The sequence below is a fragment of the Trachemys scripta genome, chromosome 17 (genome assembly GCF_013100865.1).
Source record: "Trachemys scripta elegans isolate TJP31775 chromosome 17, CAS_Tse_1.0, whole genome shotgun sequence".
Taxonomy (NCBI): Eukaryota; Metazoa; Chordata; order Testudines; family Emydidae; genus Trachemys; species Trachemys scripta.
The window spans coordinates 17,699,812-17,717,440 of NC_048314.1; the positions used below are offsets into that span (position 1 = coordinate 17,699,812).

Genomic DNA, 17,629 nt, shown 5'->3' on the forward strand with positions numbered 1-17,629 from the left:
TTGGCAGGAAGATGGCTAGCTCTCTTGCTGACTAGAAGACAGACCACAGATGCATGCCGCAGGGATGACCAGGGAAGATGGGCTGGCCCAGCTGTGCGGAATTAAGTCACCCCCGTAGGGCACCGTCAAAGTGTTCTGAAAAGTCCCAGCTGGCTGAATCTTTGGGGAGAGAGGAGGATGCTATCGGGAAAAGTGCTCTCTGTGCAGGTCTCCAAACCTTGGTTGTGCAAAGCCTTTTCTAAAGCCTTCGTTTAAAACCCCTGACTTTGGGAAGTTGGTCCTGGTCTGGTCACGAGCCTAGATACATTATTTGGACTTCTAGACACATGCATTTGGACCCTGGGCTATTGGTCCCATGCACATCTCAACACCCATTTTCTGCGAGGCAGACACCAGGGGTCTGATTTTCAGCCATCACAGTCCCTGCTGAATATTTAGTATTGCCAGTTCATTCCCATGGATACAATGATGCCCAGATAGAAGAAACCTTCAATCCAAAGCCCTCAATCTGTAGGGGCTGCTATAGTCTAGTGTAAGGAGTTTGGGCCAAATGTTGGGAGAGCTCTGCGCTACCCCATGACTCTGCCACTGACTTGCTATGGGACCCTTGGCAAGACACCGCACCTCTATGCCTCAGTTTCCCCATCTCTAAAAATGGAGATAACACTGCTTTGCAATCTAGAGATGAAAAGCACTTAGGGCCCGATTTCCAAAGGTATTTAGGTACCTAAAGAGGTAGACAGGTGCCTAGTAGGATTTTCAAAAGCACCTAGGTGCCCAACGCCATTGATTTCCTATCTGCATCTTTAGGTGCCTTTGAAAAATCTGGCCCTAAGTATAATGATCATTTTCTCTAGGCCCCAGAGCATTAAAAGACCCCTGCTGGCACACCCATGCAGGAAACTATCCCTGTGCAGTGCAGAGCCGTGAAACAAGCAGCGAGGAAAGAGGTGTGTGCGTGGCTGTGTCTACACTACGAGCCCAGGGGGTGATTCTGCTGCTCGTGTGCGCACTCTCGTGGTAGCTCTCATTGAGATAGCGCGAGTGTAAACAGCAGTGTAGCCACAGTAGCATGGGCAGCGGCAGTGGAGGTACGGCTCAGCCGTGCCACGTACAGACCCACCGGGTTCGGGAGGATTTGTAGCCAGCACAGCTCAGCTGTGCCTCTGTTACCGTGACTACACGGCAAGTCATACTTATGCCAGCTCAAAGGGCGTTAGCATGAGCACATGGACACGGCAGGGGAATCTCAACCCTAGCTCTTCGTGTAGACGTACCCTAAATGTTTAGCGGTTTCCTCCCTGCATTCTTGCTTTCCTTACTGAGGTTCTGGAGTCTCTTTTATCCCTTTACTCTTGTATGCCAGGACCTGGGTTTTTTCCTTTATCCTCTCTGCTGATGATCCCCAATTGGGAATCTGTATTACCAGCTAGAGTTGTATCAGGGTATCCCTTAATCTCAGTGTGGCAAAGTGTTCCCCGATGCTGATCGAAAACAGCTGGGAGGTTGGATCTGTCTGAGCCCGGAGGTACACTACCTCGGGCATTGTTCTGAAACACACAGAATGTTCCATCTTGGGGACCATTCTTCTAATGGGCCTGGAACTAAAATATCTCAATACCCCCACCGATGGTTACCCTGCTTCCAGGGAAAGCACCCCAATTCACCTCCCCATCTTACTCACACCCCTAGATTTGAAGGCATAAATAGGTCCCACTTTTGTAGCTGCTAAGTGGAAAGGTCATGCAAGGTGATGTGCAAAGGGAGTCAAAGCAGCTCGCCACCTCGCAGGAACTGTGTCCTAGACTATCTTTTTCCTGGTTTGTGCCCACTAATCAAAGACCTGGATTTCTGTAGTAAGTTACCAGAGCTGAGGGTGCAAATTAACTACATACCTGCCAAAAGCAGAGGCCAGTATCTGAAAATCTGGCCTTTAATGTTCAAATCCAGTCGCAGCAAAATCAGCGGTAAACATGGGTGACATTACTGCACGGCTGCACCCACTTTCTCTGGGACTGGTTTGGCTGCAGACTTTTAGCATCAAAACCACTGAGCAGTGTTGCCCAGAGAATGAGGGGGGGAAAAAACCCACTGAAATGTAACAAAACTCCTGGGTTATTTTCCTCCCTATACAAGCCTTCTGCTGCCACCTTCAGGAATAGGATATCATTGCAGCCAATCCTGTTCTCCCTTTGTATTCCAACGGGCTTATTTCCTTCAAAGAACAATCAGCTGCAAACAAGAGCCTCCAGGCAGAGGTCCCTTTAGTGATCCGTTGTATTTGCCAGTTCTGCTTCACAAGTCATGCCTAGCATTTCCCCACTCCACAGCATTTGTATCTCCAGAAGGCTCAAGGGGACTGGTGTGGCGTTTAGAAATGCTATACCCGTCACAGGGCTTCTGAGAAATTCAACCAGACTGAGATGCTGTGTGTACCGTGTAACAAAACCTCCTCAGCCAGGAGGACAGAATCTGCAATGGGAACCTTGAGGGCATGGGACAGCTGTGACGGCCTAGGGGCCCTCGGACAGAGATGCTGAGGGGACGGGCAGAACAAGACAACATTGAAATTCTGGGGCTCCCCTGTCCCGTTGCCCCACCCACCTTGAGACTTACATCCCCAAAATCATTACAAGCAGATCTGTGAGCTTTCCAGATCAGACATGTGCGAGAAGCACAATATCCATCATGCCAGGACAGAGCCAGCTCGGCTTTGTTCCAGCTTTTAGTGCCAAGGCAGGTCAACCAAGTTGATATTCGCTCTAATTCGCACTCCCACAAGCTGTTTGAAGCTGAGCAGCTCCAAGGATGTGCCAAATTCTCGCCTGCCTTTGAGCACGTTGAAGGAAAGGGTTCCATTCCAGCCCTGGCAATCTAGCACCCCACCGCTTGATAAAAACAAGGGGGAACTGGCTTTGGGGGAAAAAAAGATTTGATCAATGCACTGAATGATCATGGCAAGCAGTGATCTATAGAGCCATTTCACACCCCTTTCTGCTTCTATACAGGGTCTGATCCAAAACCTACTGAAGTCAATGGGAGCCTTTCTGTTGATTTCCATGGGGGCTGGACCAGGTCCTTGTTCCATCTCTTTTGTGAGTGTGTGCGCATGTGTCTTTAAGGAAAAACCAAGGAAGACAGACATTTTATCCGTTCCCAATTTGTCTCCTTGCGTGGGTGGGTAGGAGAAAGCAAGAGAGACTGATTCATACTAACCCTGCATATAAATATAATCATTGCTAGCTCCAAACTAGGAGAATACATAGAAAAAAAAAATAATCAGTACAGACTCCTCAAGGAACAAAGCTGCACTGATGGCATGTGGAATGCACTGTCAAAATATTACCTGGCCCACAGACAGTGGATTTAATTCCGGTTTTCTCCAGCACCGGGACTCTGTTTATTGCCCCTTCAATATGCTGCATGAACACATCCCAGTCCAGATCAAAGAGGCCAAAGGCAAATTTCTCAGATACCTGAGGGGAAACAGGAGCCGAGGTACACAGAAGTTAATTGAGAGAAGATGTTTATTTTATAACAAACACCCCATTCTGACAGCTGCTTAGCGGCTGCTGCCTGTAAGGTGCGGAGTATCTTCATGGCCCACTGAAATCAATAGGAACTGAGGGGGCTCAGCGCTTCTGGAAAACAGCCCCAAGGGGTGAACTCCTGGCCCTGTTGAAGTCAATGGAGTTTTGACATTGATTAAGGCTCCCAAAAACCAATGCACCCAAAATTAGAAGCTGCTTTGGAAACTTTGGTTTCATAGGACCTTATCTGCTAAGCTGTCCAGCCAAGGGGAGGAACTGTGGTGCCTAGCTAGTACCTTAACCATCCAAGCTATGAATGAGACATAGGCCCCATCAGTTAGAACCACTTGCATATGGGCTTATTCAACACCACTGTCCACTTTGTCTTAGGGTAAAACACAAGGAAGAATACCTCATTTTTTCTTGAAAGACAAGCCCATTAACTCCTATAGTAATTGACACATTAAACTCCCCATCCAATTACTGTGAAAATGGAACATCCCATTTGCAGGATATAGGACAGGAAAAGAGGGCTGGGAAGGTTGAAGAAAAAGTTCATCACAAGCCACAGTCATTTACTATCACCTTCAACATTAATCCCAGAAAGATTTTCATTCTCCCATTGCAGAGAGGGAGCAAAATCTAACCAAGACTCGTGTTACAGGACTAGGTCATAGCTGGACAGTCAATTTCCAGTCACTACTGCCAGTAAAGAACTCACTTGGCACCATTTGATCCAGGAGAAAGGGTGGTAGGACTCAGGAACTCTAGGTTCAATTTCTGTCTCTTCCTATGTGACCTTGGGCAAGTCACTTCATCTCTTTGAGCCTCGAATCCCACTCTGCAAAGCCAGCATAATAGTACTTTCTGTCACCCAACCTTTGCCAGGTCTACTTGGCACATGAGCTCTTTGAGCAGGCACTATCCCATACTATTGGTGAACAGCACAACGGGACCCCGATCTCAGCGTGGGCCTCTGGCTGCTATTGGGAAACAAACAACAAATAATCTGGTGATCTCATTCGCAGACATGCCACTCTGTGGAGAGAAGGCAGAGGTGGCAGGAGGAGACGGTGGCATTTTTGTACTTTGAGAATGATGAAAAAGGTTTTAGAGGCAACACCTGAGGCCCAAGCTAATAAACCCAAGACATGCCTCGTGTGGCTTGCCCAACGTCAGAGACAAGAACCTATGGCAAAGCAGGGATCTTAACCATGATCTCCCAAGTGCCAGGCTAGTGCCATAACCGCTAGACTGTCCTTCCTCTCCCATTCTTGCTCACAGGGCATACATTTCTTCAAGCAGGTTTGGTTCTGGTCTAGATCTAAGCCAGATCCAAACAGAAGAGGCTGTCAAATCCCCTCTCCCTCCGAGTCCTGCTGAACCCAGCTCTGTCTTAATGTAAAGCGTCTTCATTTCATGCATTCTGGCACATAAGCAAGAGAGCCAAGGCGCTCATTTCAGCGCCTACTTTGTCAAAACGGTTTTCCTGGTAACATGCTTTATTTCCTATGAAAACCTCTCAGCACCGCTCACCTCCTCCCAGAATATTGGATTTGACTCATATCCGCCCACGGACAGGGCATCGCCTTGGAGACGGAGATACACCGAGGCGTCGTGATCGCGAACATTCGGCATATTCTAAACAGAGGTAGAAAGGAATATCATCAAAGCGGGGCAGGAGGGGTAAAGCTTCTGCCCTTGTTCCAATCCTGCACCCAAAACTGAATGGCCCTCTTCTTCCCTGCAGCTGCCTTGCTGGATGACCACTGTGAAGTGTCATTATAAACATAAGGGTGCAGGTTACCAGGGTTGTTTATTCTCTAAATCCTTCCACTCCAGGAGAGTCCAAGCCTGCTGGAATCACCAGCAGCTCCTCTGTGTTTCCCCCAGCATGGAAATCCCCTAGAACCTCCTCACCAAGAGGCAGAGTGCACCCCGCTCCTCCCTGTGTGTCCCATTGCAAGACTTGCCAGCGGTCAGGACTCGGAGCTCAGGCCTAGTGGAGGAAGGAAGAAGCCAGTCCTGGTGGTTCGCTATCTGCCCCACTTCTGGTTTCCCACTCCCAGGAATCCCACATTATTCCTAGCCCTCCCGCCTGCTCACCATTCTATTGCCCTGTGTGGGATTTATCTGGCTTCCCCGACCCCTGCTGGTGGCATCAGTGCCCCGACACTCCCCGCCCAAGGAAAATCCACTCAGACCGGGTGACCAGTGAGACAGTTCTCCAGAGGCCTAAGACGAGCCAGGAGGAACCACTGACCCATCAGGCCAGTTAATAAAGCTTCCCTGCTTTTGCTCAGGAGCAGAGCTGGGCTGGATGGAGGAGCAGCTCCTCAGGACCAACGCAGGGCAAGGCCCTGACCTGGGCCTAAGTGCTACAACAAGATGGCTCCTGAGTGACTATTCTGGTGACAGACCGATACCAACCTTATGCCATGGGCCACCCTGCCCCAAGCAGCTGGCCAAACTAAGGCAGGGAATGGCTGCAGTACCAAGCATGGCCCTGAAGGGGGCACTGCAGAGCAGCTCTGCTGCCCACGTCGCCATCCCTAACTCCAGCTCCACGCCAGCCCTCGTCTAATGGTAGAACAACCGGCAGGACAGGACACCAAGTTGCCATTGCCCCGCACTGTGTTCAAAGCCTCACTCCAGCCGTTTGGCATATTTTTTACAGGAACAATTTCCTTGGCTGTTTACAGTCCCGTTTCCTTACTGCAATTTGCCCCTCCTGACCTCCACCGCCTGCACACAGTGGTTTGTTGTTGTAGGATTGCATTTGAGCACTAGGGTTGTTGATGGTTCTGGTGCTGTGCACATTGCAGAGATGTGCAAGCTGGTTTGTTATTGTAGGGTCACTCACAAGCACAGGTGCAGCACCCGCTGGCTTGTTATTGTAGGGTCGCTCATGACGGCTGCTAGCTGTGCACGCAGTGATTCGTTATTGCGGGACTGAGAGATGAATCTTAACTCCCTGTAGCGCTGAGAAAGCTTGGATCCAAATGTGGCTGGGGCTGTATTGAGGCTCACAAGGGCTGGGCAGGAGAGACCGATTTGTTTTAAAGCCTCAAAGGCTTTGTTTTTAAAAAGGACCACACTGACTCTGCAAACAAACGGTGAAAAAAAAAGACCTGGCTGTGGCCGGTCACAGCCAATTAGTTTCAGCACTGGGCCCTTTCTAAGCTGCCTGCTTTGCACAGGCTAAAAGTGGCTCTACTTTGCCTCAAAGAAGTAAGAGCTCTACTTGATAGCACTGCTCAGACACCAGCAAAACAAGATTAGCGGCAAACGATACGAGCAATGCACCGAGACGTTCTCCCTGCATACGCTGCCCACGGGCAAAGGGGGCTAAGCAGCTGTAGAAGAACTGGTGGTGCTGATATGATTACATGGGCTAAGTCTAATTCACTAAACAGATCTGCTGTGCGTCCCAGCCCCAGACCAAGAGCATGAGCTATGTGGCACTGAAATACAAACTGATTTCTGTCTTGATCTGAACAAGACCCATCTCTAAAAACCAACCCCAAATCTAGCCTTCCTCCACAAAACCACAACTGAGTGACTATGGAAGCAGATAAGACTGCACTTGTGAATTCATTTGAAGATAGTAATAATGCCTAGCTCTTGTCCTCAGTAAATCTCAAAGCACTTTGCAATGGAAGTCATAGTATCACTATCCCCATTTTCTAGCTGGGGAAACTGAGGCACAGAGACTTGTCCAAGGTCACCGATCAGGCCAGTGGCCAAGTCAGGAACAGGACACAGGTCTACTGGGTCCCAGTCCAGGGCGCTATCCCTTAGGTCACGCTGAGTTAACTGATGTGTTGGTATAGGGCCAAGTGCAATGGGGTGCCAATCCTCTTGGGGCCACCATTCAGATATAAAGGCATGAAATTCGCAGGAGAACTGGCAGACTGGCAGGCCAGTGTGTTTTGATCCACGTTAAAAGGAAAAATGATTTCTCTCTTACCCCACCTACACAACAAGATGAAACAGTACAACAGCCAAGACACTACTACATAGTTAAAGACTAACATTGACTTTCTTTAACAACATAGCATGAAAATATTTAAGTTACACAAAGGGAATTATTGTAGGGTCTTACTGTATTTTTCACTGATAAATTAAGAATAACCGTCAGCATTTCAATAAGAGGCACTGTGGTTAGTGGATAGGCCTCCAGCCTAGTAGTCAGGAGACCTAGGTTCTATTCTCTGCTCTGCCACTGACTTATTATACAACCCTGGGCAAGTCACTTGAGGTTTTTCCTCTTCTACTCCTGTCTATTTAAGTCGTAAACTCTTCAGGGCAAGGATTGCCTCTTACTATGTATCTGTGCAGTGCCTAGCACAATGGGGGCTCAGTCTGGGGTCAGGCTGGTAGATGCTACTGCAGTATAAAAAAATAATATAGTTAAATGGCACTTTCCAAAATCAACTGTCAAAGAAGCAGGATGCGGGGGAAAAACAGAGGGGTTGTACAGAAAATGTAATACAAAATTACTCTAAAAAAAAAATCTACAGACCATAAATTAATATCACCTCCTTTTGTATGGTTTCACAAACACCCTTATAGAATTCCAAAGCATAGAAATGCCTCTGAAATTTTGCAGGATGGTTCAAAAATATTTAGAAAACTGTATCATTTCCTTGTCAGGGCTGCAGGACTTTTCCAAAAAGGCTGTTTGCTAAGATGAGCTACAGTTTCTTGGGGATATTTCCTTTATCAAACACAAAAACACCAGAGCCCCGAGGGTAATTCTGCTATGAAAGGCGGGGAAACAGAAGAAACAGGGCCCTTGTGTTAAAATATTCATAACTATTAAATAGAATGATATTAATTTAATAAAATACTTAAGATTACAGTATTAATTATTTGGATCTTATGTTTGAAGCCAGTCAACATTCAGGGATTCCATAAGCTCTTCCTTTGAAATGCTCCCTTCGCTGCACAGTGCTTGTGCTGCCCAAGAGAGACATCTAGCTGCAGGCTGAGGAATGAAACTTTTCCAAGGCGACATTTGTTTCTGAAATGATACATGCAGATGTGCTGAGATGGGGCAGTGGGATCTATAGCAACAATTCCAGCCGCAAAGAACAGTAGGGTTCCTCTCCCGCAGCCCTGACCAGTTGGGTGTGGGGGGGAATGTAGAAACAGGCAATAAGTACCCAGATGGCATTACAACAGCAGTGGTGTTGAGCAGCGCAAGTGGGGATGTCGGGCAAAGCCGCAATGGACTTGCCTGTGCTGCCCCACCAGGTCAGTTACCAACAGTCCAATACCGTGGGGATGGGCATGGTGCAAGAACGGAGAGAATACAACAGAATTTTCGGGTCTGGGCAGGGCCCAAGAGCAGAGCTGATCAAACTGTGTAAGTTACCCGATAGATGTAGCCTTTTTTCCTCCAATCACAGATTACCCGCAAACGGGTCGAGCCTTTTATTACCTGGTTCATTACACACATCGGCCTCCCAGCACTGCTTTGCTCTAGAGCAGGTTTAGGGTGACCAGATATCCCGATTTTATAGGGACAGTTCCAATGTGCGGGGCTTTGTCTTATATAGGCGCCTATTACCCCACTTCACCTGTCCTGATTTTTCACACTTGCTCTCTGGTCACCCTATGCGGGTTAGGGCATTTCACCAAAAACAGTTTTCAGGGATATTTTTACATATTTCCCCCAGTTTGTCACCAGTGCTATTCAGTGCAAGTTCATTTTAACCAATGGATTATTTGTAAACCTGGTGCTATTGGCACTAGACAGCCATGTGTTGTGCATCTGCTACTCAGATTTGCTATTTACATTGTGCGTCGGGTCACCTACAGTCACATGGTACTGTTTCCATTTCTGATTGGTTGGTCTAAGCTTTATCAACCAGAGGAGTCCCCCTTTCTGTCTGCAGATTACCTGTGAACGTGCAGATTTGTTCAACAAAGCTACTGTTTGAATAACAACAATGGGTGAAATAGCCTTGGATGCACACACTGAGTATGTGTGCCCTGCAATCTGAGGTCTGACTGCAGCTCAGGGAGACATACCCGCACAAGCGTGGCAAAATACAGCATGGTAGATCTGCCACTGTGGGCAGTACAAGCACGCCGGAGATCTCAAGTACATATTTCCATTGCTACCCCACGCTGAAGCCATTGCAGTCTCATCTACTCTGCTCTATTTAGGAGCGCGAACATGGGTACATCTACCTGAACTGCAGTCATGCCTCAGATTGCAATAGAGATACCCAGTGATTCACAGCACTTCTGCTTTCAGAACCTCACTCCACCTGAATGTCTGTGGATAGCCAGATAAAAGGGGCCAGGGATGCAAGCTAAGCCCAAGAGTAGGTTTCATTGGCAAGATTATGCACAGATGTTTCGTCATTGTATTCACCAAGAAGAGCGTCTCCTAGAGAAGATGGGACACACAAAGCCACCTCTAGGAAAGGAAAGGAGGTTGGCTGTTAGGGAGAAAAAAAAAGCGTCCCAGATCATAGAAGCGTTTGTGAAAACCAGGAGATGCCCCCCACAAATTCTGAATCAAGTCCCCTCCGGGAAGCGCCCCCAGCACATGTCTCTGTCTGATGACAAACCCTCCAGTTAAAGAAGAGGAGCAATGAACTGACCTGAATGCCCTCTATCCGCTCCGTCACCACGTATGCATGATGCATAGCCACCAGGGGCACGTTTACATCAGCCATCTGGCCCAGGGCTCGGGCCCACACTCCTGTCGTAAAAACAAGCCACCGCTCCATGAGTGACCACTGGAATGTATGAGGAGCTACACCAGAGACCAGAGGCTCAGAGTCCAGAATGCTGCCCCCTGACGCGTGGAAACAGGGAGTTAAGACCCTTTGGCTCAATGTTACACACAATCAAAAGCTGCATTCACTTGGCATCTTTCCCCTCCCTGAGCACAGTCATGGTGAACCAAAGAATGCCTCACTCAAAGACTGGACAAAGTCTCTTAATTGCTGGGACAGGAAGGATTAGTACCCCCATCAGATTCTGCGAGTGGCAGGGCTGTAGCTACGTTACCTTGATTTCCTACCTGCACAGTTCACCACACAGGGAGTCTGGATGGTCCCATAGTTTGTTTCCACCGCAGTTACCCTTTGCACACCCAGGTCATCGGCTCTGACCTGAATACCGGTCACTGGGCAATTCTCTATTACCTGGGGACAGCAAAAGAGAAGCTCAGTGACATGCCCCTGGGGTTTGAATGTTAAGGGTTGGACTCATAATACCAAATGAATAACCCAGATCTCCTGAGTGGAGCTGGGTGAATAACACACTGGTAGTTCATTGGCAATTTCGAAAAAAATCAAAACAAAAATTGTTTCAGGTCCGGCTGAAAATGAAAATTTTCAGCGAATCGAAAAAGCTGAAAAAAATAATGTACATTTCAGCTAGAATGAAAGCGTTTGTTTCCATTTTGACCATTTTTGAATTTTAAAAAATTACATTAAAGGAAATTTTGAAGCAAAAAGTCATTTCAAGCTAAAACAATCAAAATGTTTTGGTTCAAAAATGTTAAAACAAAAAGATTTGGGTTTTTTGAGGGGGAAAGGGGTTGAAATGAACAATGAATCGAAACCGACACAAATTTGCAAAATGTTTTAGCTGAAAAATGTTGTTGAGCTCTACTCTGGAGAGGCAGGCAGCGGCTTCACCCCAAGGCTGTCCTTCCCAGCATGGGAAGTGTTAACCCAAACATAGGTCTGTCTTTTTTTTTTTTTTTTAAACTTTCATAAAAACCATTCTTATTATTTCAAGGGAATTAAATTCACCTCTTTAATTTTGGGCTTAAACTACTTGTCAGTGGCCTTTTAAGGTAATTTTAAATCTCAGAGAACTATAATTATCCATTTGTATTGTGGTTAGCACGGAGGAGCTCCAGTCACGGACCAGGAACCCACTGTGCTAGGTGCTGTACAAACACAGAACCAAATGTTGGTCCCTGTGTGTAATCAGGCGTGGACTCACCCCTGCAGCGCCTCCTACTGGTCGTCCAGGGAATTAGCTCACCAGTCTCTGGAGCGCCCTCTGCAGGCCAGGTGTCCCGCCTGTCTTTGGCCCGCCTGTCTTTGGCCCCCATGTCCCTCCCGGACCCCGGTGCCCTTGGCTTAGGTGCTGCCCCCCTGGCAGTACCCCACTCTCCCTCTGGGTCTCCCCTCCCAGGGGAACCCCCACCCCCTATCCCAATGTCTCCTCAGTTGTGGCTACTGCCAGTCACCATCTAGCCCCCGCGCCCTAGGGCAGAATGCAGTCTATCAGCCAATCATCACAGGCAACAAGGGGTTTGGACTGGCTGCCTTTACCCACCCTCAGGCTGCCCCTCTGCACCCAAGTACCTATATGGACCTGGGACCAGGACCTGCAGCCTGGGGAGTTGCTGGCCTAGGGCTTCCCAGCCCCCCCAAGGCCTTTCCTCAGCCCTGCCTTACTCTAGGTCCCCAGTGAGCTCCCTGCAGCCAGGCCTGTGTCTCTCTCCTGTCAGAGGGAGACTGCTGTGCTCTGACTACCCTGGCCTTCTTATAAGGCTGAGTGGTTCAGTTTGAGGCGTGGCCCCAGCTGCAGCCACTTCCCCAATCAGCCGGGGTTTGCCCCTTTTCACAGCCCCAGCCCTCTGCAGGGCTTTTCCAACCCCTTCAGGGCTGGAGCGGGCGTTCACCCCGCTACACTGTGCCAATGAGCTTGCTGCATTTTACACCTCACCAACAACTTGTTTTTCACAATGTAGCTGTTTTGGTCACACATCCTTTCCCCATTTTCCCCCTCCTCTTTATTTCCCCATCTCTTACGGCTCTAGGCCAAAGCCACCATCTCTGAAGAAGGCATGGCTGGGCCTCCCTTCAAAGTCAGTCAGCGCCACACCCAATCTGCCAAAGGGGGGCGCTGTTAAGCAGAACGAGGCAACTTTGAAACAGAGATCTGGCTTTGAGAATGGCGGAGGCTGGGAACAGCAGGAAGCAAACGATCAAGGGTGTGAGGGGGGAAATGTAAAGAGAGAGAACGTCTGACTGAATTTGTGAGTGGTGAAAAGCTACAAGGCTCAGACACCCAACCCAAATGTGCAATAGTCAATTACCGAAGCGCCTCTGGCAATAGCTGCCCTGGTGAGGGTTGTACAGGTGCCAGCAGGATCCATTGTGCCATCCTTAGGAACGTAAAGTGTGCCATAAAGATCATCCACGTTCATGTGTGGGTACAGGTCCTTGGTTTCTGCAGGGGACAGGACGTAGGATTCTATGCCATAGACCTTACCCAGCTACAAACGAGACACGAGAACAGGTGCATTAATTCGGACAAGACAGCATGGTGTGGCATCTCTGCAAAACAATCAACAATGTGAAGAAAGCACAGGGGCACATCTGGGTCCCAAAGAACTACACGCCAACATGCCAGGCGCACTGACGATCTAACTGGTTTCTGGTGGATTCCCAAAACACAGTACATGGTGAGCATCTTTAGTGGGCTCAAACTATTTAAAGGGACATTACCCTAGTCCTATACAAGTAGGCGGTGCAATTGGAAACATGATGCTGTACTTAATGGAGATGGGCAGTGGATGGGTTTCATTTTGCAAAGCCCAAATCAGGGATGCATTAGATCCAAGGACCTTTTTACCTGAGTCCCCAAAGCTGGGTATGGTGGAGAGAGGTTTAAAACCAACGATTCTGCTTTCGCTCCCTTTACCCCTCCTGAGCATTAAATGTCCATTAGGCCATTGAATCAAAGAGTATTACGATGGACACGGCTGTCTTCATAGCGTATATTTCACTAGAAGTGCAGCAGTTCGGGGGTTAAAGAAGAAACTAGTGTCACGTAACCCGTCTTTATTGTAACGCTTTGAAATCAAACGCTAATGTGTGTACTCCCCAGCAGGAAAAGGCAAGCGGACTGGCCAGGACTGTGCATCTCTCTGCTGCTTTGGGAGGAGGAGACGGCATTATGATCAGCAGTGAAACCAGACGTCACGGCTAATCCTGCATAGAGAGTCCCTTTCACTTTGTGGGTGAGACCAGTGTTCAGATTCAACTGAACCTCAAGGACCCCTCTACTAAGTGAGAGGCCATCATCGTCAAGACTGCAGTAGCCAGCAACGTGCATGGTTTACTGGCCAGGGCAATCCCTCAGTTAGAATCTCAGCACAAGGCTGTATCACTTGGAACAACAAGGTCTGTGTGGGCTCTGCCACCAGGGATCACAAGGTGATCTACGGCCAACCTCCTCTCTCTAGGTCTCTATTTGGGTACATCTATACTGTAGCTGGGCACACGCTTCCCAACTTGGATAGACAGACTGGCACTCCCTTTGCTCGAGCCAGCATGTGAAAAAGAGCACTGTAGCAGAGGTAGCATGGGCGGCGGCAGCTTGGGCTACCAGCCCCAGTACGTACCCGGTGTCTGGTGGGTTTATACTCAGGCAGCTAGTCCGAGCTGCTGCCTGTGCTGCCCCCAGCTACACTGCTATCTGTAGCGCACTCGCTCAAGCAGACCTAGTGTATCTGGTTGGGAAGGCTATTTCCAGCTGAGGTGTAGACGTACCCATTGATGCCCATTCCCACCTCCCTCCTTCCTGGCAGCTACTGACCCTGCATTATCGTTCTTCTACCGGGGCAGGATCTACTGCGTCCAAAGCCTGTAGAAATCAGTGGAGACACTCCTGGGCTTTGGAGCACGGTTTTAGAACCTGCCCTCAAGGCTGCTCCATGAATGAGAAGTGAGGCCACGTTTAACTTTCCAAGCAGGGTGGCAAGAAAATGAGCTGTAATAAACAACAATCACCCCAATCAGGACTGCTTGATAAAATCTCCCTCTGTGCTGTGGGGAGAACCGGGCTCTACGCACAGCAGAAGATAAATGGTTGGCCGATGGCAGGACAGTCCTGTTTTGACGCTGCAAGTCAAAGCAGCCAAGTTGAAGACTGACGCAGCGGGTTCCCTGCGACATGGTAGAAGACAGGATCAGTTGCAGACAGAATCCATCCCCTCCCCCACACTAGCCCATTTTCTAAGGAGCATGGATTTTCTCCATAAATATGGCACAGACATTCAAGCAGGTTGCTCTTTTTACTTTAGGGACTAAGGCCTTAGTCCTAATCTTCAAAGCAATTAATGGATCAGACCCAGTTGCATTCGAAGCTGCATTTCAGTCTATGAACTGCTGTTGCGGGACATAGGAGAACACAAAGCTTTGGCTAGCGTAGACCAATGCATGTTACAGCCAGGGAGAAGGCATTCTCAGTAGAGTGGATCGGACTATTGGACAAACATCCAGAGGAGATTAGAAGACTCCAGAGTCTGTCCATCTGTAGAACAACACTTCCCCTTTTCCCCCATAACCAGAACAACTTTCACATCAACCATCTACAGCCACCACACCCTGAAAAATAACTGCCTCAAGCAGAGCTTTTGATAACCCACTAAGAGCCAGAGACACCAAGAAATCCACTAGGGATTTCGCTACTGCCAATCTTTTTGCATGGAAGGTGGTCAGATACCACGGTGATGGGTGGTAGTACAAAACCCTTCGGCAGCCAGACCCCCTAGTCTAGCACCAGCCCTGATCCAATGATCTGCGAATAAGTAGAAGGAGAAGAAAGGAGATGAGGAGATTCCTACTTACAGACATGAGTCTTTTGTACTCGTCCAGCCGCTGCTTGTTGGAGGCGATGAAGAGCCCACCATTCTGAATCCATCCTGTGTGCAGACCCGTCTCCTCCTCCAGATCTCTGCTGACCACGTTGCGAGTATGAGCCAGCAGCTCCACTTCCACGTCACTGGGACGCAGCTGCCACAGCAGACCTGGGAAAACCACAGATGTTCCAGTAGACTCTGCCGTCACCTCCCCATTCCAACCCTACCTTACAAGCCAAGCAGACAAACAGGTCAACAGAGAGAATTGCACAACAGGTGTTTTAGCAGTAACAGAATTCCTGGCCTAGATGTAACCCACGCTGTGGTTTGCTGGCTCCCTCTAGTAGCTAGACCACATAAAGGTCTTCAGCTACCACCGCTTATGGATCTCATAGCGCACTTAGTAGAGGCTCATGCTTTTAGGTCCAGAGCTCAATTCCTATTGCTGACGACCCACTCAGCAGCCAGGTGTAACAAGCAAAGGTCCATTGGGGCACTAAGCCCCCAATCTAGGCATTATCCTCACCATGACATGAGCTCAGTGTCCTCTCACAATCAGCATACACCCTGCAAATGACATCCCCAGGAGAGCAGTAGCTGGCTTTGTCGGACATCTCAGGAGAGAATCCAGACCGACGGAGCGACAGTGACTGCACCAGCCTCTCCCCCTAAGCGGTGGCCCCTCTAAGTCAGGACTGGTGGGGAGCTGACACTGCGACTGACTAGCAACAGCTGGGAGAAAAAGCTCCGAGTCCGGCAGAGTGGCAGGGGCTGGAACGATTTGTATAATGGGGGTGCTGAGAGCCATTGACCCGAACTGTATGGAATGGAAACCACTTCAAGGGAGGGCGTTCAGCAGGACCCCCAGCATCCCTTGTTCCAGCGCCTATGCAGAGTGGGGCGGCTGCCAGAGGGGCTGGGGACTATGGGAAGGAGGCTTCTCGGTAGTCTGGCACAGGCCTGCCCAAGGAAGGACCCAGAGACCCGCCATGGGGAGTGGGGGTAAGACTGCTGGGGTTTCTTTCCCTTCTACCCTACAAGGTGGGGAGGAGAAGGCCAGACTTCTGGAGGCCCATGTTGTCAGGCCTTGGCGATACTCCTATATAGGATCAAGGAGTAGCTCGCTGAGGCCTGAGAGACTGGGCTCTTAAAGGGCCAGGGTCCCACAATAACCCCTTAGATGAGAGTTGAAGGAACAATTCCTTTCCCAGGTCCCCAAGGAGGGCTCATCCCCATCCAGGCGGCAAGATCGAGAGAGTCGCAAACCTCCTAACCCGGAGAGGGGCAGAGTTCTTCCCACGTGGAGCTGGGCAGCCCGAGGGAGCTGATGGCTGCTCAGGCACCAAAAGCCTCCCTCTGCAGTTCTAAGTTGGAGCCTTTGCTATGCTATAGACGCTTCCACACCCAGAGTTCTGCTCACCGGCCGTGTGCCAGGTGGTCCCCGACGTCAGACGGTCTCTTTCCAGTAAGACCACGTCGCTCACCCCCATCCTAGCCAGGTGGTAGATGGTCTGACATCCCAAGCTGCCTCCACCCACCACCACGACGTTGGCGGATTTCGGGAGCGGCCTGGTCGGCCCTTTGCCTTGAGAGCTTTCTTCCTTCAGAGTCTTGTGGTAAGGGACGCTCTTCTCTGTCGTCTGGCCCGCCCCGCTGCTGAAGCGCCTGAGGCGGATGTTTCTCCCAGAGGCTGGCATCTGGCGGGAGGCAGTTCTTCGGACCACGGCACTCAGGTAGGCCATGGTGACCTGGAATTCCAAAGACAAACCTTCAATGGACTGAGCAAAGATCTCGCCACATGCTAGCAATACAAAAAAGTCCACACTGGAGTTGTTATCATCATCATGGGCCAGGACCCCATTGTGCTAGGCACTGTACAAACAAAAAAATGGTCCCTGCCATATGGCCACAGCCTGGAAATTCAGGTCACAAATGGTTATGGAAGAAGATGGGGTGCTGGGGGAGGGATGGGAAAGAGAATCACATGGCGTCTCCCTGTCCCCAGCTCCTCAAAAGTTGTTGCAATCAGGGCCCCATGGACACAATGAAGGGGGCAGGATTTGCCCCTATATACAACACATGGCAATCCCTGCCCCTGTGGTCATAAAGGATAGCTGACGTGTGGTAGAGACAGACCCAGGATTCACTGCTGGGTGAAACGTCTAGTCCTGTCTCCTTCCCCCACTGCATGTGTCTGCCCAGTCGGTCTGCTCAGGCTGGTGCTGGCATGAGGCTCTGGCCCTATATGCAGGTTTGGGTGTGTTCTTTTACACAGCTGAAGCATGCAGCTCCTCCCCCCTTGCTTTAAGCCTTGCTCTGGGTAAATGTGTCTTCCTGGTTCTCGCAGACTCAGCAGGGCTAAGGAATTCCCTGCCAGGGAATCTAGGGTCACGGTTCCTGCAGCAGAGACCCGAGACTTCAGCCAGCAGATCCCTGCTCCTTTTCTCGTTAAGCGGAAAAGTTT

At 49.5% G+C, this 17,629-nt stretch overlaps 1 protein-coding gene across 1 annotated transcript in view; it reads right to left on the minus strand.

The window, feature by feature from the left end:
- The window catches only part of SARDH (sarcosine dehydrogenase), a 94,251-nt gene extending 76,858 nt beyond the window's left edge, over positions 1-17,393 (minus strand). The window contains exons 1-8 of the mRNA XM_034752060.1: positions 17,302-17,393; positions 16,586-16,913; positions 15,155-15,333; positions 12,616-12,795; positions 10,576-10,699; positions 10,151-10,251; positions 5,067-5,171; positions 3,347-3,476 (exon numbers count right to left, since the gene is read on the minus strand). Coding sequence (XP_034607951.1) covers positions 3,347-3,476; positions 5,067-5,171; positions 10,151-10,251; positions 10,576-10,699; positions 12,616-12,795; positions 15,155-15,333; positions 16,586-16,913; positions 17,302-17,355 — 1,201 coding nt within the window. The 5' untranslated portion in view covers positions 17,356-17,393. The remainder of the gene's footprint in view (positions 1-3,346; positions 3,477-5,066; positions 5,172-10,150; positions 10,252-10,575; positions 10,700-12,615; positions 12,796-15,154; positions 15,334-16,585; positions 16,914-17,301) is intronic.
- Between the last annotated feature and the right edge of the window lie 236 nt (positions 17,394-17,629).